The sequence below is a fragment of the Schistosoma haematobium genome, chromosome 5, assembly GCF_000699445.3.
Source record: "Schistosoma haematobium chromosome 5, whole genome shotgun sequence".
Taxonomy (NCBI): Eukaryota; Metazoa; Platyhelminthes; class Trematoda; order Strigeidida; family Schistosomatidae; genus Schistosoma; species Schistosoma haematobium.
The window spans coordinates 5,664,512-5,689,439 of record NC_067200.1 but is presented as its reverse complement, the minus strand read 5'-3'; the positions used below and the strand labels follow the sequence as shown (position 1 = coordinate 5,689,439).

Here is a 24,928-nt window from a genome sequence, read left to right as displayed (position 1 = left end):
ACATAGGCTACTCAAGTTTCCGAACAGGCCAATTTATCCATTCCTCTCAAGTCAAGCTTTGACCCCATTAGGTGTCTGTAATTTGTTTTTTGATCTGAATATAAGTGCTGAGTAACGCTTGATTAAATTGGGTTTGACAACTCGTCTCCTTCACTGAAAGTCACTTCGTTTTGTTTTTCTCTTTCCTTCATGCTTTCTCTATTTCGTTACCTTGATTGTCTGTTCAGATCAATGGGTGTACGAAATATAAGCACACAAATTCGATTCTTGCATCTGACTTACTTAATTCCGTTATTCAGTAATGAGAATTAGGCCGATAATTACGTACGAGAGTACATGGAATGCATATTTCAGTAACAATCATTTATTAAGTCATCGAACGACCTAACTGGAGTCAGATATCAGAGCCACTAAACTTATAATCATATCAGAAGCCCTTATGGAAGTTTAAAGGCAGATTTTGAGAAACAGTGACTCCGTTTACACCATTCAGCGTTTAATATTTGGTAGGATAGAGCGTTTCGTTGTCGCGGTGAAAACGTCAAGTACGCTACGATCAAGATCTAAGTAATAGATGGTTGATAAGAACGAAGTTTCAGCTACCCAGGATATAGAAACGCATCATGACAGCAAACAAAAGAAAAAACGCACTAAATTGATAGGTAGTTTAATGGGGTTGAGCTTTTCACTTTAGCATTTAGATTTGACACTTAAAGAACTTCCTCAAAATGCTTCAAGCGATGTCAAGTTTGAATATATATGTCAGAAATACTATGAACTTTATCAAAACCAGAAAGAAAACTCCTCAAAAAACAAACAGTTTGAGCAGAGTATACGACAGGTAGGTTAGGTTGTTCACTTCAGTCTTCAGTAATAAGGATAGGAGGTCTGTCGACCTATATTAATCCTTGCAGTTTGTAATACTGTGGAGGTCCAATCTCGTTTTGAATATATTAACAGACGGTGCTGATATTACGTGTTCCGGTAGGGAATTCCAGTAATTCACTACTCGGTGCGAGAAACGGAACTCCAGACGTAAACGGTTTGATCTCGGTTTTTGAACTTTCTTCGAATGTCCTCTCAAATGATCGGTTCTAGACGAAAGCAAAAGATAAGACATGTTAATACCGAGGTCATCGTTCAGTATACGATAAGCCAATATTAGATCACCCCGTACTCTACGGTAAGATAACGGAAATAAGTTAAGGTGTCTCAGTCTGTCCTCATAAGATAGGCCAGCTAGACCTTGTACCATCTTAGTAGCTCGTCGTTGGACTCTTTCTAGCATATCTGCTTCATATTTGAAACAAGGACTCGCTGACACAAACTGCCTGTTAAATTTAGCTGTAGTTACCTAAGTAGCATAAGCTACCACTTATTAATAGGGTGAGACTTTTTGCGCTATGTGCAAAATGCCAATATGCTGACACTGTTGCAGATATATTTTGAGCACTTTAAAGTTTCCCAATATGGATTAGTACTTCTGGTGAGACTATAATATGTTGACGAGTCAATCAAATTTAGGACTTTAAGTCTTGGATTTTAGCACGGAATTCACTCATCCAATAGGCCAAATTGTATTCTGGCATCGTGACTGATGTCGGTCCGTGACAAACTTAGATCTAATTCTTAGCTCTAACGTCCACATTTACACTAATCCTAATTCCTCACACTAATATATAACTCTCACTTAACCCCAATAAGGTGGACGTTTTCAAATCTCTTTTAGCATTATTAAAAGGTCGTCCGTAAATTATATTCTCATCAACACTTATATGCTAAAACTTGCGTGGTATGCGAAGTAGTTTTCTCGGCGAGACTATAATTTATGGATGAGCCAACAAGGTATATGATAATAGGTCCCCGATATTGGCGCGAAATTCACTCATCCAATTTGGCTAAATAGTTTTGGCACTATAGCTGATGTCGGTTCGTGATGGAAACCCGAAATCTAATTCCTAACGCTAATCATCAACTGTAAATAATAATTCTCATTCCGCACACAGGTTTAGAACCCTCATTTGGTCCTAGATATTAGGTGGATATTCAAGGTCAGTCTAGCTTAGCCCAAAGGTCGTCCATAAGTTATAATCTCACTGTTTCCTCCTAAGTAATAGAGGTTGGTGGCACTATACATTCTCCCCATAGTTTTTGTTGTGACTCAACTAACCAGTTATTAATGTATTGCCATATGCCGACCTTCTGGAACCCATGAGTTTGAACTCGCTTAGAGTGTTTATTAGTACGATCTCGTAATTTAAGTGAACTATAATGTATTTATTATAACGACAAAATGAATCTCTGCATTAATAATCTTCATAAGTTTGCGACAAATTTACTCTAACGTCAAATATCTTGGACGTTATTTAGCAAATATTAGTGTGCATTTCTTTTGATAGATCGGTTTTAAATTACGGAATATAGATCATTTATTGTTTGTTCAGTTGACAGTTATATCATGAACTGAGTTTAAATTTCTAGCTTTTTGAAACTAAGGAAATTTGGTTTATTTGTCAATTCACTACCCTTCAATGCTTCTATCAGCCTATATATCTGAACAAGCACGTTTACATCGTTAGATATACAGTTCATGTCAATACTACTAAATAGTATGTAGCTATTTCTGTTGGAGAGATCCAAAATGTTCCTCGAAAAAGTTCAGAGGGGTCCTGAAAACGCTGGAAATTTTTTAACCAATCAGCGTTGAATAGAAGTATCTCAGAAGCATCTAAAAAGTGGGGATCCATGTGTCACATTTGTAATTGGATACTAACCTAACCTGCTACCATGTTTAATATGGTTCCAGAACCCTCCAGAAGCATAAGACAATCTGAAATACTATAAATACCCTCGATTTTCTGTATATGGATGAACCTTAAAATAAAGCGTTCTTTTAACACTTCACGCATTTTTGAGCGTTCAACTAGAGGAACTATCAATTTGCCGAACTAATCTTGTCAGCCTACGTTCCATGTCAATTTAGGCAGTGTTTAGGGATATGTAGTGCTTGGTCTCCAACTCGGACGACAAAGGCTTGTGTTATTATCAGTTGGTTTGTTGCTTTCACCTAATATCGTGCACTTGGCACTGGCATTACTTATTCGGTCATTCAACCATATATAACATATGTGCTTAGAAGGTGGACAACTTGCTCTTGTGTATGTTCAAAAACCTGCCAAAAGTGAATATTTGACCTGCATGTTCATGTCCAGGTTTGAAATGAGTCTAGTTTGGTGTTTCTGTACTCCGATTAAACGTTAGATGGTTTTATATTCTAACTTCTCGGAGAATTTTAGTCAAACTGATCCCTCTGTATCTATTACGGGAAGATTTCAGTTCTTTCTTATGAACTATGATGATCAGTGTTTACATCTAGTGTGACGTAATCATATGCAGCTCCCAGAATTTAGCTAATACCTTAATTATTGTTACTGCGGAAACTAAACTACTGTCTTTAAAAATTTATAAAAATAGTTCATCAAGCCTAGCTACTATTTGTCTTAAGTCAGTTATGCTTCCCCTTCGTTGAGACTTAAAATCATGATATCAACCTCTAGATCAGGTTGTTGAGGAGTAGTAAATAGTTAAGGAATAACCAAAGTATAGTCTAACTGGCTCTTAAGTTGTTTTATTCATCTTATCGGTTACCTAGTCTAATAGTAGACCACGATCAAACTTTTTTGTTCATAAACTTATAATTTATTAGGTATTTCCATACTGAACTATTTTTTCACAACCTAATTATGATTGTCAAATTAATCATTTTTCTTAATATGATGAGCAAAGACTTAATTGATCAAAGCTCAAGTGACGTGTATAATTGTTTTGTTTTCCAAATCGTCTCTGTTATATGACCGCATTTTATAAAGAATTAATCATATAAGTTAAAATATTATGGATTTTATGTAAATCTATGTGCATACAATAAGTTATCGGCCAATTACTACCAAATGCTACCCAGCTTAACGTATCCAGATCTGATTGTTAATCAGCATAAATCATACGCAAATTAGTGTAATCATATATATATTTTGATTTATTTTATCGTCTTCGTGTTCTTAATTACGTCGTACTATTTGTAAATTCAAGTAGTCAGTACCAGTTATCTGAGATTACAGTAAGTATCGTCGATCTATTTTGGAACAGTCAATAAAATCTTCACTAATATTCGTGTTCTTGCTTGTATTGTGGAAATCACAATGTGATTTGTTTTAGTGGAAGTGAAATATGATTGGTCTCTGAGTGTGGACAACCAGAGACAGCCTACTGACTATTAGATATATAATTTCCTTTCTTCTCATTGATTTCCACTCGGACTCACTGAAACTGATTGTTTGTTAGTGTGTTGAATGAAGTATTATCTAGTATGTATTCTGGGTCGCGGATCTTAATTATAATATAACGTGACTAGCCTCATTATCGTATTAACATATTATCATAGTATACCCAAGAGTGAGAGAAAAAGAAATTTTTTAAGCAATCCGTCATATCACAATGGTTCCCAGTTTTAAGTATGACAGCACTTTGACGGTTACAACACGTTTGATATAACAATTTTCTATTTGACTTAAATAATAATGTAATTCATTTGCCAAAAATCAATTTATTCATTCGACTTGAATATAAATTTTAAAACTATTCCTATGCATTGCTTATATATATGTATATCCATTTAAGGTGCGTGTTGAACGTGATCAACTCCAGAATGAACGTAATCGTCTAATTCTACAAAAGGATAAACTTGAAACTTTATGTCGTGAATTACAAAAACAAAATAAAATCATTCAGGTTGGAATTTTGTTTATTGTTTTCTTTTTAGTTAATCATTTTTACTAAAGTAAAATTTTCTTTATTGAAGGTAATTAAAATTCTGTAATATTAAAAATCTCAGTTTTATTTAGTTGTAAACTTTTTTCAGTTTGTTTACTTTCATGATCAGAAGTAGAACTTTCAGATTTTACATAAGATATTGATTATTATCATTTAGATTTGTTAGGTGATCTAAATTAACTCAGTATGAAGTATAGTTGTCTTGTAGTTCTAACGTTAGATCTTATTATGTAATATTTGGTTTTACCTTAAAGTCAGTCAGGTACAATGTAGGATCAGGCACATATGTGCATCGGTCCAAGTTGCCATACTTTATTGGCACAACATGATGAGAATATGCTAGCGGAATATAGATTGGATTAAAGCACGTTCTGCGCAGGATCATGTTGGAGCACGCTAATTGGCTATTTTTTTATCCAATCTTCGCTAGCGGATACTTGGAGAAAACTCTAGAATTTTCTCATGTAGAGATTTTAAGTATACTAACGTTTCTCTTATTGTGTGTATAAAGTAATTTTAATCTCATGGTTTGAGGGAACAAAAAGAGTGTATACTCCTACGTCATTGTGATCGATTCTGAGCCATGTTACTCCGAGATCCCAACTACTGGTTACGGTATTCGCGCGGACCCTAACCAAGTAGTCTGTATCTACCAACATGGCTCAGATCAGAAGTTAGTGACTTTATGAACTGATGCCACGTTTTGGTTTGGTCACTCCTTACTTTCCTCTACCTTAGAATAAAAAGAAATAGCTGATTGTATGTATTTGTCAATCAGTATGGCACTAAACAGTGTTACATGAATAATTCTATGAGTTTCAGATATTCATCAAATTTTTAGTTCTTATTAATATTAAGAAAGTTAAATCTTAAAACTTAAACTGTACAAACACATAGATGTATGTAGTTTATTGTTTTGTTATGAAAACTGATTGATCGAATTTCCAGATTAGTAATGAGTTAAAATAACTTATGAAATACATCATGGTTGTTGTTGTTGCTTGTACTCTATGTATCTTTTCACATCATTAATGTTTGACTGATTTTGGTTGTAAGTATACCAAAAACAATGCAAACAATACTTTTATGGATGCAGAATATACGATGATAAATCTAAAGGCAACTGCCATACCACGTGTAATAGTTCCAATCACTTCTAGCTCCTCTCTCCAGCTACTCCAAAAGAATGACCTTGTGAAGAGGATTTATTGAATAAAATCAAAGCAGACTGAATGTACATACAAGCTGATTTAGTTATATCCCAATTGAATAATGATTGATTACATAGTTTTATTAACTGAATGATTATCACTAAATACATAATTATAATGAACTCTTGATTACAAGGAAAATGTATTGAGAATGAAGTATTTTATTTATTTATTCATTTGAACACATGAATATTGGTACAGAAGAGCGCCAATATATATGCGCCACACATTGAGAATGAAGTAACTAAATACAACTGGCATACACTGAAAGTTTATTAAAAGAAACCAACAAAATGTGTTGAAATTGACTGAAGGAAAATTATTGTACATTTTATTTGGTGATATGGTATCCTTAATACATACAAAAAAATCTTGAAGTGGTTTATATCTTTTGAAGCAATGGCTTAATAGATAATATAGCTCACCAATTACAGATTCGTATGTGTCAAAGGGCTCGTGGTATTACTCAGCTTTTCAAACTGAGAGAGGTGGAACGGGACTCGAATCTGTAACCTAGTAGTTGAAAGTAGAATCCCTCAATCACTAAGTCACCTTAATTTCCTATCGTTAACTCATAAATTCGAACCTCATTTGACCTCTTTCGTTTCACGTTTATTTGGGTAGTATCATTAAGCGGAATGTATCTTGTTATATAACTCGATAGAGACCTTCATGCCTTACAACCTAAGGCACAACAATACAATTTGCAAACCCTGATGTCCCAATGAATCAGGTATTCATCGGAACAATAGATCTTAAATAGAAGGGAATGTATGTTCTGGTTTTCCATAGTCCTCAGTAGCATAAATGATACTATGTTTGTAGGTGCAGCCTGCGTGGTCGTGGTTAACGCGATTATCGTGACTAACAGTTAGAGACATCTGCTGACATGGATCAGAGTCGGTCTCAATCACATATTACTTTAGATAGCGACTTTCAAAATCCCGTTACAATTTCTATTATATGAATTGATTCTTCCTTCTCAAATCATATCCTTTACAAAATATATATAAGTTTTCTACAAACTTCAACTCTTGAGGTACATGTAGTGGTTAACGCGCCTGTATATTCGGATGCGGCATTAATTCTTGCATTAACTAGGGAGGCATTGATCACAGCATATGACATTGAAAATGATACCTGGCAACTGTGGCTATCAACAATAGAACAGGGAGACTAAGAGCACAAAAATATGGAAGCTGTTGAGTTTTAACAAAGATTCAAGAAAGTGACTGTTACAAGTGTTTAGAGAATTTAACTGTAATAATAAATGGAGTGAATGTTACTAGTTTAGGTAAATACTTAAATATATTATTTGGTTACAAATATACGTTATACGCTGTATGTCCAAACTTTACAAGAAATGAAACGGGTTACTGAATATTAGTAAGTAGTATGGAGTAATATACAAAAGTTGTGAAAAAGTCAGATTATAGACAAAACTAACTTCTACTGTTTTAAATTTGTATCCTTATTATTTCAGGAAGAGAGCTTGTCACGTGCACGTATTGAGGATGAAAAACGTCGGGAAGTTTCAGATCATTTTCAAACGAGTATAACAAGTATCCAAAATCAATTATGTGAATATCAGTCGAAAAATGTGGAATTACGCAAAGAGAATCAAGAATTAGCTGATAAATTGGGTGAATTTATTAAACAGCATGAGAAACGTGAAGAACATGTAGATAAGGTTAGTCTGTCTAGTGGTCTGCATGACTAATCAGTATTATGCCTTAGGTAATCTATTTCATTTACGTTCTGTTTTCCACCCCCTTTTTCATCGGATTTCACCAATTCGAAAATTTCTGAGTTAGCGGAAGGGATTATGAAAATGTAGACCTGATATCTAGGTTACAATCATCACACATTAGTTTCAGTTAACACATCGTTTAGTGCAAGAAAACACCACACTGCCGTTTCCATCTAGTTGAGATTATACAATCGGATCATTGAATTGGGAATTCGTCGCAATAGGAAAAAGTACTGTATTCGATCTCTAGTGGGGACGTGGTTGCGCACTTCTCCCAACCCCTATATTAAGATAAAATACTTGTTTTAGTACTCCTTGGTTTTAGAATGTACTCTAAATGAAGCCGATCTGTGGCAAATTCAACCCACAAAATTTTTCAAATCGATCAAAATGAATTCTTCTTTAACTGCCTTGTTTTTCTATCATATGGATATATATGTATAAAATGCCTCAGTCACAGTTTTTCTAGAATTGCTATATCCGTTATGGTAAGAGTAAGCTGGTAAAAAATTAGGAACAGCCAAAATGAGACATGGTCTCAAGTCATAAAGTCATTAACCATTAATCTAAGCCATGTAGGAAAGTAATGAACTCCATTTTCGGGGTTATCAAGATAATTATATTTCATACTCAAAGCTTCTAGGTTCCTATTAACTCAAAATTAGAAGTTGCATGGCTACAGTCTCTTCCATTCACTATTTTGTTTCAGATTAGTTTCAATCACTTTCCTCTCGGTTTGCGTTGACAAACATTTTTGGTAGGTCGTATGTTATTGAATTGTCTGGTTGAAATTGGCTTCTAATCAACAAAGCTTAAGAATACATGGTGTGTAAGGGATTTTCTTCTCAATCGAGAGCTCAGGTTTTGTATATGAAAACCGTTAAAACTCAACAAAAAGCTAAGTAGTTGCACCATGTATACCTTAACAGCTTTATTCAAAACAAGTAGTTAAATCAGTTTGCAACAAATTTATATGAGACTAACATACTAACATTAGGATCAGGCCCAGTTACTTCAAAGTATTAAAATCCTCCTTATGGAGTCAAATTACACTTTGCATAATAGAGACTTGAATATCTCCTTCGGCAGGTAGTTTAACTTTTGTTCGATAACTTTAGTCTACTGACACAATAATGTAGGTGATAAGCATAGGGTTTTTGCATGCAGTTTGGATTCATACTCAGTTCGCTTGAGACCATTTGCCAATACTACCCAGCTGCTCAAATCTAAATGTTTGATGTAGAGCTTCAAGGTATATCATATTACCCATAGTAAATTAAAACGCTTGTCTCAATACACGCACACATACATGTATATATTCCTTATCATACCCCATATTTTCACTCATTCTTACAGCTTATTGAAACACGTAGTTTAGAATTGAAATTATCTGAAGCAAAATTAAACAAAGCACACTGTTTACTGGATCAGGAAAAAGCGAAAAGTCAACAGAAAATCCTTGCATTAGAAGAGGAAGTGAAATATTTGAAGAATCGTTTAGAAATTCAAAAAACCATCGAAGACAAACTAAAAGAACAGGTAGAAAATGTGTTATTTTTTATGACATTCTTAACTCTATGTCTTTCTCTCTTTTAAGTTGCCAATATTTTCAAAGAAAGACACCAATTATGGTGTGGAGTTCTACATGAAGCTGTCTTGAAAGTCACTCATAGTCCAAATGGCTCATTGGTTATGTCTCAAACTGTGAAACTAGGCTATTGGAGTTTAGATGCCACAGGAATTATCAACCCACCCGAAATTGTGGGTACGCCCTCCTAATCAAGACAATTTAAATAGCTATTTCTTACTATTAGAAACTGGTCTAATTAGTAGATTTGAGCTACGCGATTTGTTTATTGTTTAATTATATTATGTAGTTAACTACCCATACACTCAGGCAATTTGGTAAAGGGGAATTTAGGATGTTTAAATCTCTCAAGAGCGGATTCTATCTGACTGAAGAACTCAGTTAAATTTTAATAATCCACTTTATCTAGAATTCTTTCAATTTAAAAGTCATAAATTGTCACTAAAAATTGACTACCTTATTATTGAAACCAAGTTACTTGAATGCATAAAACTCTTTGTGTTACTTAGCTATAAAAAAATCACTTCACATGTTGACCTGAACTGGGTTTTTTAAATAATACACCGATCCTAGCTTGCAATAGAATCCAGGATGCACACATTTCGTCTTGTCCTGGACATGTCATCTAGCTGTACCTCCTTCCTAGTATTGATGTTCACACTATAACATAAAGCCCAATACATTTCGCTTCTAAAATCAACATGTTATCTACTGATTAATCGAGTCTAAATAGTCACTTACTTGTTCAATAAGTATGAAGTTTATATCATTATTGATAAGTGTTTGAATTATCCTGTTGTTGTTATCCAGCACCAAATCTCAGTCGCCTTCGTTCACGTATGCCACAATGTTAACACAAACACTAGGATACAGGTACACCCATCTGTGTAGACTTAAACGGGAAGAAACGCGCGTTTTATATTCCACTGCTAATTAAAATCTATTTCAGATCTACAAAAGATTCCAGTATAAGTCAACAAAATTTGATCGAAAATTCAGTTCTGATAACCAACAATGAGATAATTCACAACTCCTACTAGTAATGATTACTTTTCGTTGCTTAGAACAACAATACTCTAGTCAGTATTTTTTTTCTATCTTGATATTTGAGTTTCGGCACTGACCAATAGTAATTGCTAATTACAAAACAGTTGAACTATTCTATTACCCACTCGATAAGTGTAGCTTGGACACAAGACTTCAATATTAATCTATCAACATAGAAATAAGGCGAAAGTCTAGTAAAACTTGATGGTTACACAGAACGATTGAGGACAGTACAACTCAGTACGAAGACATGACATGAGCACACAGAAAATTATAAAAAAAAAATGTAACATGCTGTGATAACCAGTCAGTAAAGAGCAAAAGTCATGCACAAAATTTACTCATTAAAAAAAGCACACTTGCGATGATTGTTACTCGTATGATTTTAACATTGATCAATACATATTGAATAATCTTGTGAGATTGATTGCTTTAACAGTATTATATCATCTGAATGGATGTTGAGATCTTGATAATTTTAGCCAATAAGAAGAGATAATCAGGATAAATGAATGATTGATTATGTATAAACAATGAGTATTAAACTTTATAAACTATCATTTTCAAATGAATTCGTCTTCTTCTTCATCATCATTAGTGTCTACATTTATAAATCTAAAATTATTATTACATGTCTTGATGTTATAATTGATAAAATATTAAAGTTCAGTCAGTTAGTCAGCTACACCGTAGGATCAGGCACATATGTGCATCGGTCCAAGTTGTCATAACTCATTAGCACAACAAGATGAACACCGGAGTCATAGAAGTATTTAAATCAGTGGTGGTAATATATAAAAGAAGGATTGTGTATAACGATATAATGCAGGAAGAAAGAATTAGTTCGTAGAAGCAAAGATATGAAGCGATTTTAATCTCACGGTTCAAGGGAAGACAGAGTGTTTATACACGGACGCCATTCTGATTGATTGTGAGCTATGTCACCCACAGTCTCCAACCATTGGTTATGATATTCGCGCGGACCCTAACCAAGTAGTCTGTATCTACCAACATGGTTCAGATGAATTCATTCAGATTCTGCATTGAAAATAACAAATTTCACGTCGATTAAGTTGTAACTACTACAAATTACTAATAAAACTAACATGGTTAATAATATTAAGAAAGAGATATAAATGGAAGGTACGGAAAATTTTATGCCCTAAGGTAATGATTTCTAATCAATAAACTGAAATTGTATGTAAACAAGAATTATTTAATACAAATTAGGAATTATTGTGTCGTAGCTGTTGCGGTAATAATAATAACATCAAAAATCATTATGAATAGGAGTCTTGCTCCCAAATGGATGAGGTTGGGGAGAGTTAGTTCTACCTCTCGAAATGCTCTCACATGGCTACGCGTATACAGACACTGCCATGGATGTCCTACTCACTGCCCTCTCGCGTCGAGGGTGCTTACGAAATCGAGAGGATGAAAAGCGAATATCTGGCGCTTTAACCGGGGCGGTGGATATGGAGGATTCACCTAGGGGGGTTGGAGAACCTTGTTCCCAAACCAAACGATGCATATGGGCTCCAGTGTCCTAAGGGAACAAATGGCGTGTGGACCAATTATTTGTGATTGGCTACCATGGGACTGCATCTCCTGACGTTTCTCCACTACCTTGTGGATCAGACCTTTAGGTCAAAGACTCCGGATGTGGCCCCCTAATAAAACCACCTGGTTCGGTATGGGCACTCGGGCAGTATTACAGCCCACACAAATCAATTAGTTTGTGTGGCAGATATCTATTCGGTGCCTCTGTGTACCAATATTTATGTGTTCAAATAAATAAATAAATGAGCTGTAGTAGTAATAATAATGACATTATAAATCATTATGAATAAGTCTTGTGTGAGATAAGAAAGATGAATGTAAAATTAAGGATAATAATATCATTGAAGACAGTGCAAACTATAATATGAAAAGAGGAAAGCAACAAAATTGGAACTAGAACTGAAACAATACTAATGTGAGCCGTGTTCACACAAGCAGGTGGTATATATTCACTTGGTATTGTTTGCTTGAATCTTCCTGTTGATGCTTAGGACTGCGATTGATCAGTCTCTTATTAGCAAATGTGCATACTGTGCGTATTGCCTCAATATTGCCTTAAGTTACAAGCATTATAAGCAAATATAGATGATGGATAGCGCGTTTCGTCTTATTTGGAACTCGTCAGCTGAATGTACCTCCATCTCAGAGTTAATGTTCACTCCGGGCCGAGTTCCAAATAGAACGAAACGCGCGTCTTGGATTTCACTGCTAGCCGCCATCCATCTCTGCTTACAGGTCTTACGTAGTTCTATTTTTATATACATAAATTAGGTTGTTTTAAATTGATGCCATTTGTCTCAACTACATATAGAATTAATGTAATTTTGCACCTTTTCGGATAGATTATTTAGAGCTCGAAATCTTCCTTTTTAATGTTATATCCCTAATCAATAAAATGGAAAAAAGTATCATCCTTAGTAGATTTCTTTACACTTTTTTTCTAACTTTCCCGATACATGTTAACGAGTGAATAAAGTTAAAGACATATAAGTATGGTCATTACAACCAAGTTTTACAAGTACAATGAAATAGATTAATATACATAGACAGATTCATCATTACTTAGTTAGTTTTATTCTCAAGAGTCTTTACTAATTTATTTATTCATTCTTTTACTTACTATACTTTTGTTCCCTTCTATTCTATTCATCATCATCATCATTGTTGTTGTTGCATAATTCTCATTTCATCCATTCATACATACAGATTGCATTCTATAAAGAGAAATATCAATCATTCAATAAAACAATGTCAGATAGTCGGAAAATGTTTGATGCTGCTAAAGAGGAAATGGAGAAGGTGAGAAAAATGTTTTTTTTCAGTATATATATATATATATATATATATATATATATATATATATATATATGTATATATATATATATATATATATATCAGAAGGGTTTTGTGGATGTTATAGTAATTTCAATGGTTGAGATCGTTAGTCGATTGAAGCTAGACCACCATGGAAAACCTGGAAGCACTGGACGGCTGTTCCGTTATATTGTGGGACCCCTCGGCAGTGCGCATCCACGACCTCGCCCCGCGAGATTCGAACCCAGGACCTATCAGTCTCGCGCGTGAACGCGAGCCGAGGTCGTGGATGTGCACTGCTGAGGAGTCCCACTATATATATATCTTTTAAGGAAGTAAGCCAATCAGTAAGTGGTTTGTGTTTCATACCTTGCAAATGAAGTAACTTTTTGGCCAATCATATTTATCCGTCATTTTACCGATTGCTGATTGGTTCACTGTACATATATATGTATAGTCTAAAAATTGTAACATGATATCTAAATTGAATAAACAATATTCTTTGCAATAAATTCATTTCGGGTTCTCTCTACAGTTATAAATTCAAAAAAAAACCGCTGGATCGGTAGTAAATACATTTCTTAGGATTTTTCAGTAAAATAGAACAAGGTTGTTCGTGATTTCAACTGTAAAAGTACTACAATCACCACAAATTCTCATATGGTGGAGATTTGTAGCTCAGGTGGATGATTTTGATGTAGTTTTGTTCTCTGAGCTGGATGGTCAAACCAGGAGAAATAACAAAACAAGACCAATAGTGAATGAAATTCAATGGACCAGTACTCCCTCGATTCTACGGCAGACCAAAAATATACAAAACCATCCAGCTCAGAGAACAAAACTCCAACAAATTTTCATATTGGTAACAATCATATATACACTAGTGACTAGCTTCAAGATGTAGATTCTGGAGTTTTAGTGAGTAGTTGTGATCATTGCAGTTCAATCCGTGTCGGATATGAGAAAGTTATCCACCTCATTCAATGGATAAAGGGTTTCTCAAGATCATGGGTCGATTGAAGTTAGATGTTAACATCTTTGGATGCCGGCCGACTCAGTGGTCTATAAGTTAAGTATTCGCGCGCGAGACCGAAGGTCCCGGGTTTGATTCCCGCATGCAGAGTTGTGGATGCGCACCTCTGAGGAGTCCAATACTAAGGCCAGACGACCGTTCAGTGCTTTCACGTTCCAACTGGTCGTCTAACTTTGATTGATTCATGATTTCAACTATGGAAATATTACAATCTCTACAAATCCTCCCACACTATAATTATAAATCTTTCATTGACTAATTTGATGTGATGTTAGCATGAATAAGTTTATATGTGAAATTAAGTTGTAAAGTTACTTATGAAGGATAAATTATAATAACATAAGATGAAAGAAATAATGGTGTAATTACGCATCAAATCAAATGTTTAGTTACATATTACACAATGTACAAAGTGATATGAGTTTAGTATGAAATGGTAGGCCGGAATGAGTACTTATTAAATATTTGGCTTGTTTACAAGATGGGTGTCAGTAATAACAATACCCACATTCTGATTCCGAGGAGATCCTTACAGACAGATAGAAAGTGTAGCAATGGTTTCACCCGTTTCTCATATTGTAGCAAGTTTACTCATGTATCCCTTAGAAATTAATGGGATCACAAAATGTGTTAATCCGTCTAAAGTTTGGTTACAGTGTGTAGACTGCATTTTTATCATCATTAAACGAAATGGCTTAGAATATATATTTTAAAATGTGAGGAATGTATTGGATAGCATTAAGCTAACCGCGGGGACATGGTATCCATGTATCAAAAACTAGCGTTCCTCAATTGTTTGATTGAAAGAAGATGTAATAAAAAGTTAAAAATCATTATATTCTGGAAATCATTACACTCTGAGATAGACTTAGATTATGGTTCAGCATATGCTAGTTGTACGAAGGCCACAGTAGTGAAAAATTTAGCTAACAGGATTAGTAATCTCATCATAGGGAAGGAAGGCTAACGGCCTGAATTGAATGTAATATTGTCGACACTTGGTACAGGCTATTACCGTAGAGATTTTTTAAAGAAGATTGTTTGAAATTGTTGTAACGGGTGGACTGCAGGCTAGATGCGCAGCGTATTTATCGATCGAACCAGTGACACGTAAAACACGTAAGGACGACCTAGAGACCCGATTAGCCCTGTTCCGCTATCTATCCCAGCCAGTTGAGTCCAGAACGCAAGTCACAACCTCTGAGTTATGAATCGTTATATTTCAAACATACTCTGTTTATATACCAACCAAACAGACCACATCGTACCATAAAAATAGAAAACAACATCTGTACAATATTTAACGAGTGAAATAAATAATGGCCAATAGGGAATGTCCATTTAAAGTCCAAGGACATCATTAGACTTAACATGATAATGATTGGTATATTCCTCTGCATCCCTAACAGAAATGAGTGGAAAACTAAATTATAGTGTATGCGTGACCAGTAGAGCTAATCTGTGTCGGGTGTGACGCAGTCACTCACCAAAGACAATGGAAGATAGTGGCACAATATCGTGGATCGGTTGAAGTCAGACATTAATACCTTTCGGTGTCGGCACAACGGTCTAGAAATTAAGCGTTCGCGCAAGTCCACTGCTTCCAGGTTTTTAACGATGGTCTAACATTGATCAATTCATAATCTGAATCAAAATTAGATTACGTAATAATTAGACTTTTTTTGATATTTCATTCCTAGCTTGGTAAACGTATTCAATTAAGTGAGAGTGAAGCCGTTGCATGGCAAGGTAAATGGGAAGTTAGTCAACGTAGTTTGTTGGAATTAGCTGAACAGCATAAAAAAGAAATGTCAGAATCATTGAATGCCAAGAAACAAGTAGAAAAACTTAGTGGATTATGTAGAGCTTTAAAAGATCAATTGAATGAATTAAGAAAACAACAACAATACCAGAAAGAATCACAAAACTTGGAAGATAAACAAAATGAACAAGAACTGACCTCTGCTGTGTCTCCCACTACTTGTTGTTGTCGTGATCATCCGGGTGACGATCATCATCTTCATGAGGCAGAAAAGACAAAGGGAAAAACTGTTGAAAATTCAATGGAAGATTCTAATTTGATTCATCAGAATAATCATGATAATACTAATCTAAATTGTAGTACAATAAATCAATCAGATTTTCATAGTAATAATACACATAAAATGGATGGAAATGTTGAACTATCTACAGCAACAATGACGACAATTGGAAAGAATAGTTCCACACAGAATGAATCCAGTTGTTCCTCAAATTCATTAGTTCACTGTGCAGATAGTATGAATAAATTAAAATTAGATTATAATATTACTGAAGATGGTAAGTTGTTGACTAGTTGTAGTAATCAATTGTGTTTTTATTTAACGTAATATTAATATTAGTGATAAAAATGACTCGATTGTTAGTCAGTTTTTGGTCGATAGCTCCTATATATTAGAAAAAACCTAACGTAAAATATGGCACAGTCAATTGAGGTAATCTCGTGTGCTGTTAGATATATGAGGGTAGTTGTCACTTGCCAGTTCCCTGCGCCTTGGAGAGATAGTTCTTCTTAAGGTCAGTTGGTCATTCAGTCAAATGGAAAGTATAACTTGGTACGTATGTACACCGGTTTAAGTTGGCGTACCGTCTTAGCACAGCGAGAGGAAATTTCTTTTTCGTAAGGCGTTTTTAAATATACTGGATTAATGGTTATCTTAGCTAAATTGCAGCGTAACTACAGATCTAAAAAACGATCACTTGAAGACAGTCATACAAGGACTCTTCGTGAATATTTTTGGATGAGTTAGGTCTGTACTTCAGAAGGCCTTGCATCTGGAGAGAGAAATCCATGAGGCAATTTAAGGTGTGCTATTTCAGGGTCAACTTTTTCTACCTCTCTACTTATGTTGTAGAAAAGCAACATTACTAGAGATTCTGGTTGTTTGAAGAAAACTCTTTACTGATATCACGTCTGAATACAGTCATCAGTATAAATTTATTCTTGGTACATAACTTGAATTCACGATCCAAGGGCAAGAAAGAAGTGAATACATATACATCACTGTAATCCATTTTGAGCCGTCACCCATCGTCTCCAGCTAATGGTCACATTGATTACACGGATCACAATCAGATAATCTGCACCTTATTATTTATTTATTTGAACACATAGATATTGGTACAAGAAGACATCAAATACATATGCGCCACACAAATCTCATTTGATATGTGTGAGAGCTGTGATACTGCCTGGGTGCTCAAACCGAAGCAGGTGGTTTTATCAGGGGGCCACACCCAGAGCCTTCGACCTAAAAGTCTGATCCACAAGGCAGTGGAGTAACGAAGGAGATGCAGTCTCATGGTAGCCGGTGACCAACGATTGGTTCGTACGCCATTGGTTCCTTCAGGATCCTGGGGCCCATGTTCATCATTGGTTTGGAATCAGAGTTTTCCAACTCCTCCAGGTGGATACTCCATATCCAACAACCCGGTTAAAGCGCCGAACGTTCGCTTTTTATCCTCTTAATTTCCAACACCAAATCTGCTATATTACAACAGGCCTCACCAAGGAATTAAATTCACACACATATTTCGTAGAAATACTTTATAAACAAATCAATTACTTCACATTTAAAGGGGTTTGAATCATCAGTTGTATGCATTATTGTCTGATCAAGATCAACCAGTAAAACAAGTTTTCGAGCAACCAATAAACTTTGTTCATCCTGTAAAGCGATTTCATCTCCAACTGTTTCACTGACATGAAGTTCTGTGATTCCATGCATCATTGGTGTACTAGCACTAGCATCAGTAGTCCGTTCACCTGATATCCCTCCTTCTGCAAATCGGCACCGCATTCTGCACGCAAATCTCCCATTAAAACGTGATGTGTGCATGGTAGGAAGTTGAATAGGCCACATCCAGGAACAACTATGGGACAACTATATAAGTAGTAAAAATTAGTTTTTAGAACTTTCGATATTATTGGTTTAAGAAACACGGGGGAAGTGTATCAAAATTTAAATCACAATCACTTCAATGTTATTTTTCTAATTCGTCAAAAATATCCACCCAGAATTTGATTAAGAGAAAGCTTAAATTTATTGATTGGATTTGAAATGATTTAAACTATTCTGTTGTTGATACTCTTGACAGGTGTATCCAGTTGACGAGTTCCAAGTAGGACGAAATCCATTTCTTGGATTTTGCTGTTAGCCACAATCTATTTATTCTACCTAAGGTTGTTGTTACATTCTGCGTTCGCTTGATTATATATATATATATATATATACTTATACTGGAATCCAAATTGGTACTTAAATAAAACGACTAAGAATAACTAGGCAACTGTATTGGAAAAAGTGGTTAATAATCTATACAACTCATTTAAGTTATATAATAATCAGATAAATTCAGAATGTAACATGTCTTTTTAACGAATTAAAGCATTAACCCTATAAAAAACCCCATTTAGAACTGACTGCCCGCAAATACCCTGGTGCGGCCGAGAGTGGAGAAAGTTAGCTCTCCCTCTCGAAATGCTCTCACACGGCCACATGCATACAACCACTGCCAAGGAAGTCTTATTCACTACCCTCTCGTGGCAGGGGTGTTGTTTACAAAATTGAGGGGACGAAAATCGAACGTCCGGCGCTTTAACCGGGTTGGTGGGTATGGAGGATCCACCTAGGGGAGTTGGAAAACTCTGATTCCAAACCAGTGGTGAATATAGGCTCCAGGATCCTGAAGGAACAAATGGCGTATGAACCAATTATTGGTCACCAGCCTGTAGCTCTAACAGGGTTACTGCCGGTCCCAAGCCCGGGTAAAGAAGGAGGGTTGGGCATGGGGTTAGCAATCCCATCACGTAGAAAACTAACTCGCTGAAAAAACGCTTACCAGAAAAAATAATTCAAACCATTTTAACTCTGCCCTGGGAGTCAGATGGTCTTCATTTAGAAGAATTATGACGCTTCATGGTGAAAGCCGAGTTCCTTCGGAAGCCACGAGGCCGATGCCCCTTCTAACAACCATAGCAAAAAAATTTATAGGTACATGGAACGTCCAAACAATGTGGGAGACCGGGAAGACCAGTCAAATAGCAACGGAAATGAGGAGATGCAACTTGGCAGTACTGGGAACCAGCGAAACCCACTGGACCCAAGCTGGACAGAAAAGGCTAGCTACGGGAGAGATGCTGCTATACTCCGGTCACGAAGAGGAAAATGCTCCACACACTCAGGGAGTCGCTCTAATGCTGTCCAAAGTAGCACGAAATGCATTTGTAGGATGAGAATCTCACGGATCCAGAATCATCAAAGCATCACTCAAAACAAAGAAGGAGGGGATCTTAATGAATATTACCCAATGTTATGCACCCACCAATGATAGCAACGACGAAATTAAAGATCAATTCTACGAGCGGCTGCAGTCAATCATTGAGAAATGCCCAAGAAAGAACCTCACCATTCTAATGGGAGATCTAAATGCCAAAGTCGGAATAGATAAAACCGTATATGAAGATATTATGAGATGACATTGACTGGGACAGAGAAACGAAAATGGAGAAAGATTTGCAAATCTATGTGCATTCAACAAATTGGTCATAGGAGGCACAATATTTCCACACAAGCGTATACACAAGGCTACATGGATCTCACCGGACCACACTACAGAGAACCAGATAGATCATATTTGCATCAACAAAAAATTCCGAAGGACAATGGAAGATGTGAGAACCAGGAGAGGAGCTGACATAGCTTCAGATCACCACTTAGTTGTAGCCAATTTAAAACTGAAGCTAAAAAGAACTGAGCAAGTGGACAAACAGCACTACAAAGGTTCAATACAGCCTTCCTTCGAGATACTGACAAACTCAATGAATTCAAGATAGCTCTCAACAACAGGTTCCAAGCCTTACAGGACCTACTGAAGGAAGAAGAAACTATTATGGAGGACAACTGGAAAGGCATCAAAGAAGCATTAACTTCAACGTGTCAAGAGGTTCTGGGCCTAAAGAAACACCATCATAAGGAGTGGATCTCTATAGAAACTCTGGCCAAGATCAAAGGAAGGAAGAACAAGAAGACAGCAATTAACAACAACCGAACACGAGCAGAGAAAGTCCAAGCACAAGCTGAATACACAGAAGCAAACAAGCAAGTGAAGAGAAGCATTAGAGCCGACAAGAAGAAATACGTGGAAGAACTAGCAGCGACGGCAGAAAAAGCTGCTAGAGAAGGAAATATGAAGCAGCTTTACGATACAACGAAGAAACTATCAGGGAAATACAGTAAACCAGAGAGACTGGTCAAGGACAAAGAAGGCAAGCCAATCACCGAAATTCAACAACAGCGTAACAGATGGGTAGAATACTTCGAGGAACTCCTGAATAGGCCGGTTCCAATGAATCCACCGGACATCGAAGCAGCACACACCGATCTTCCTATAGATGTCAATCCACCAACGACGGAAGAAATTAGAATGGCCGTCAGACAAATCAAGAACGGGAAAGCAGCAGGACCCGACAACATACCAGCTGAAGCACTGAAATCAGACGTCGAAGTAACCACAAGCATGCTTTACCTTCTATTCAAAAAGATTTGGGAGGAGGAACAAGTGCCGATGGACTGGAAAGAACGACACCTCATCAAGATTCCAAAGAAAGGAGATCTGAGCAAATGTGAAAACTACAGAGACATTACACTACTGTCAATACCAGGGAAAGTCTTCAACAGAGTGTTGCTAAACCGGATGAAGGATGCAGTGGACGCTCAACTTCGAGATCAACAAGCTGGATTCCGTAAGGATCGGTCGTGCACAGACCAAATTGCAACACTACGGATCATCGTCGAACAATCAGTTGAGTGGAACTCATCACTATACATCAACTTCATTGATTATGAAAAGGCACTCGACAGTGTAGATAGGAGGACATTATGGAAACTTCTTCGACACTACGGAGTTCCTCAGAAGATTGTCAACATTATCCGGAACTCATACGACGGACTACAGTGCAAAGTAGTGCATGGAGGACAGCTGACAGATGCATTCCAAGTAAGGACTGGAGTCAGACAAGGCTGTTTACTCTCTCCCTTTATTTTTCTTCTGGTGGTCGACTGGATTATGAAGACCTCGACATCTGAAGGAAAACACGGAATACAATGGACAACTCAGAATCAATTAGACGATTTGGACTTCGCAGACGACCTAGCCCTCCTATCACGTACACACGAACAGATGCAGATGAAGACAGCCAGTGTAGCAGCAGTCTCTGCATCAGTAGGCCTCAGCATACACAAAGGGAAAACCAAGGTCCTCAAATTCAAGGCGGAGAACAGCAATCCAATCACTCTTGATGGCGAAACTCTGGAAGATGTAGTCCTTCACATACCTAGGAAGCATCATCGATGAACAAGGAGGTTCAGATGCAGACGTAAAGGCGAGGATCGGCAAAGCAAGGGTCGCATTCCTACAATTGAAGAACATATGGAACTCAAAACAACTTTCAACCAATATCAAAGTGAGAATCTTCAATACGAACGTCAAGGCAGTTCTACTGTATGGAGCTGAAACTTGGAGAACTACAACAACCACAATCAAGAAAGTACAAGTATTTATAAATAGCTGTCTACGCAAGATACTTAACATCCATTTGCCGGATACCATCAGCAAAAGCCTTCTGTAGGGGAGAACAAACCAACTTCCACCTGAAGAAATTAGGAAAAGACGATGGAAATGGATAGGACATACATTAAGGGAATCATCAAACTGCATCACGAGGCAAACCCTAACTTGGAACCCTGAAGGGAAGCGAAAAAGAGGAAGGCCAAAGAACACATTGCGTCGGATTATAGAAGCAGATATGAAAAGGATGAATTACAACTGGAAGGAGCTAGAAAGGATCGCCCAGGACAGGGTTGGATGGAGAATGCTGGTGAGTGACCTATGCTTCTTCACGAGGAGTAACAGGCGTAAGTAAGTAAGCTACCATGAGACTGCATCTCCTTCGTTACTCCACTGTCTTGTGGATTAGAACTCTAGGTCGAAGGCTCGCGATGTGGCTTCCTAATTAAACCACCTGGTTCGGTCTGGGCATCCGGGCAGTATCCCAACCCTCAAATCAATCTAATGGTTTATGTTGCGCATATGTATTTGATGCCTCCTTGTACCAATGTTTATGTGTTTAAATAATTAAAGCTTAAACTGATTAACTCTCATCAATTACTGTGCCAAGTTTAACTTATACAATTTCTAATGAATATTGATCTCAATTTTTCAGCGACATCATCGTGGAATTCTGAAAATCCAATCACTGAATAATGATAAATACAATACACTGGGTGAGGGAAAACGAATAAGTCGTCTTACCTATTATTCGGCGAAGTCAATTGTTTGGATAAAGAAATCAAATCACAACAAAAACGAAGTGTTGATTTTCCCTCATACCTATGTGTGTGTGTGCGCGGACGCTTTCAAAATTACCCCCCCCCACACACACAAAAACAAATAAACGCAGCTGTAGTTTTTTTCCCATTTGTAACTTATCCAACATCTTTGCTTGTATTCCCTTACCCTTAATGCATTTCAATTACTTCTTGTATTCCCATTTACTTGTTTATCAACTAGTTCATTTCACACACTATCCAGAATGAAATGTCTTCCATATATTATTGATAAGTAGGTTTTGTATACTCTGACTGGGAACACTTTAAAAATCGATCCTCTTTTTTTATTTTAAAATCCCTGGTTACTTCAACTTTAACCGATTACTTTTGTTTACTTTAAATACATTTTAATTTTCAGTCACTTTTATTTCACATAAAATAGTTTCTATGATACATATAGCAACAAGAAGAAATCATAATACAATAATAATAACATTGTTTAGGTTTCTTTTCAATCTCTTATTCATTCCTATCTTGTTTACTTCTCAATCATCTATGTGTTTACTACTTATTTAATTAATGTGCCTTATAAGTAGTAGATGTAACACCAGTAACATTAGTATACATTATACTGTTGTTATATCTGTTTTAGTAACGATAATGATGTAATCGACAACATATCCTTAGATTGTTCGTCTCTTTTTCAAAGATAATATTTAACACTATTATTACTGTTATTATTAGTATTCTATATAAATGCTGTATGCAAGAACTTTGATTAGTTTGTTGTGTTTTATACTGACTACTATACATAAATATATGCCTATCCACCCGTTACCAATCTTCCAGGACATATGCACGCACACATACGCATTCCAGCTTATTTAGCATTTTATTCATAGAAGGCTATAAGTGAAGTGTTTGTGTGTACGTGTTGGTTGTTGGTAAAACTTCTTTAAAACAAAGTTATCCATTCATCTCAGTGATGATACATTTTGCTTGTATTTACTATTGTTATGGTAAATAATATACATTTTTACCAAACAACAATTTTTAGTTTTAATTACAAACATCAACTTCAGGAAACAGGTACATCCAGCTGACGAGTTCTACATAGGATGGAACACGTATTTTGCATGCTGCTGCTAGCCATCATCCGACTCTGCTTATAATGCTTGTGACTTAATGGCAATATCGAACGAGTCCGCACAAGATACACTGACACCATAAGAGACTGATTAATCGCACTTCTGAACATCTATGGGAAGGTTCAAACGACCGACACAAACGAATACATATATAAATTTTAGACTGCTGAACGGGCTTCCAACTGTTTTAACGTCGACATTCAATCAATATTCACGATGTTGCTCAAGCCTCACCTATTATCTTCGATTGATAACTATCTCACATCCTACACACATTAAACTCCACTGGCCGCTCCACAATCTTATTATCAGAAAGCTATTCAATGATAATGATTGCATGAAGATCTTCACTGTATTACAAACGGGAAATAATATTGAATATTTTGATTGAGATCATGAACCGATCAGTGTTAGACCACCATTAATAACTTAGAAGCACTAGACGGCCGTTTCGTCCTGGTGTAGGACTCTTTAGCAGTGCGCATCCATGATCTCACATACGGGATCCGAACCCATGGTCTTCGCTCTCGCGCGCGAACGCTTAAACTCTTGAACACTGATTCGACATCCAACGGTGTTAATGGCTAATTTCAACCAGTCCAGGAAATTGCGCAACCATCTTCGATTGTCTGAGTTGGATAACTTTCTCATGCCCGACACGGATTAGCTCCACTGGTCACTAAAACTATGAGAATCAATTAAAAACTCAATAATCGCCACAACGTGATACTGACAATATTGAATATGCACGAACTGTTAGGGCCACCTTTCAGTAGTTTATGGTCTTTGTGTTTTTAACCTGTTGACACGAGTTAATGGTTACATATTTCATGCCATTTTAGAGTTGTGTATATGAACTACTGAAGTTCGACAACATAGTACGTCCTATTCTCTACTACGGTTTTCAATAGTTTTCTCGTTGAAAATTGCCATCAAACTATTGTAAAAACTCACTGAGAGAATTTAGGTAATTTGAATCAAATTAAATTATCTGGAACCAGTGTGACCAACTAATTGATTTTTATGCATAGGCAGCAAAAAGTATAGATTCTTAAGTTATCTTGGTGTTCGTGTGATC

General features: G+C 36.3%; 1 protein-coding gene across 1 annotated transcript; it reads left to right on the top strand.

Moving 5' to 3' along the window:
* The first annotated feature begins 266 nt into the window (after positions 1-266).
* On the top strand, positions 267-24,216 carry HCLS1_2 (Hematopoietic lineage cell-specific protein). Its single transcript, XM_051217365.1, has 8 exons — positions 267-662; positions 702-841; positions 4,678-4,788; positions 7,525-7,731; positions 9,148-9,330; positions 13,193-13,285; positions 16,034-16,652; positions 22,597-24,216. Exons 1-8 carry the CDS (start codon positions 575-577, stop codon positions 22,635-22,637), a joined length of 1,482 nt encoding a protein of 493 aa, XP_051064753.1. The 5' UTR covers positions 267-574; the 3' UTR covers positions 22,638-24,216.
* Positions 24,217-24,928: the final 712 nt, after the last annotated feature.

What these genes read in the sequence shown, in the direction of transcription:
- HCLS1_2 (XM_051217365.1), top strand. Translation starts at nt 575, where the DNA reads ATGGTTGATAAGAACGAAGTTTCAGCTACCCAGGATATAGAAACGCAT. An exon ending in TTGAGCAGAGTATACGACAG is followed by an intron (nt 842 to 4,677) that starts GTAGGTTAGGTT and finishes TATCCATTTAAG; the next exon opens with GTGCGTGTTGAACGTGATCA. An exon ending in AACAAAATAAAATCATTCAG is followed by an intron (nt 4,789 to 7,524) that starts GTTGGAATTTTG and finishes TTATTATTTCAG; the next exon opens with GAAGAGAGCTTGTCACGTGC.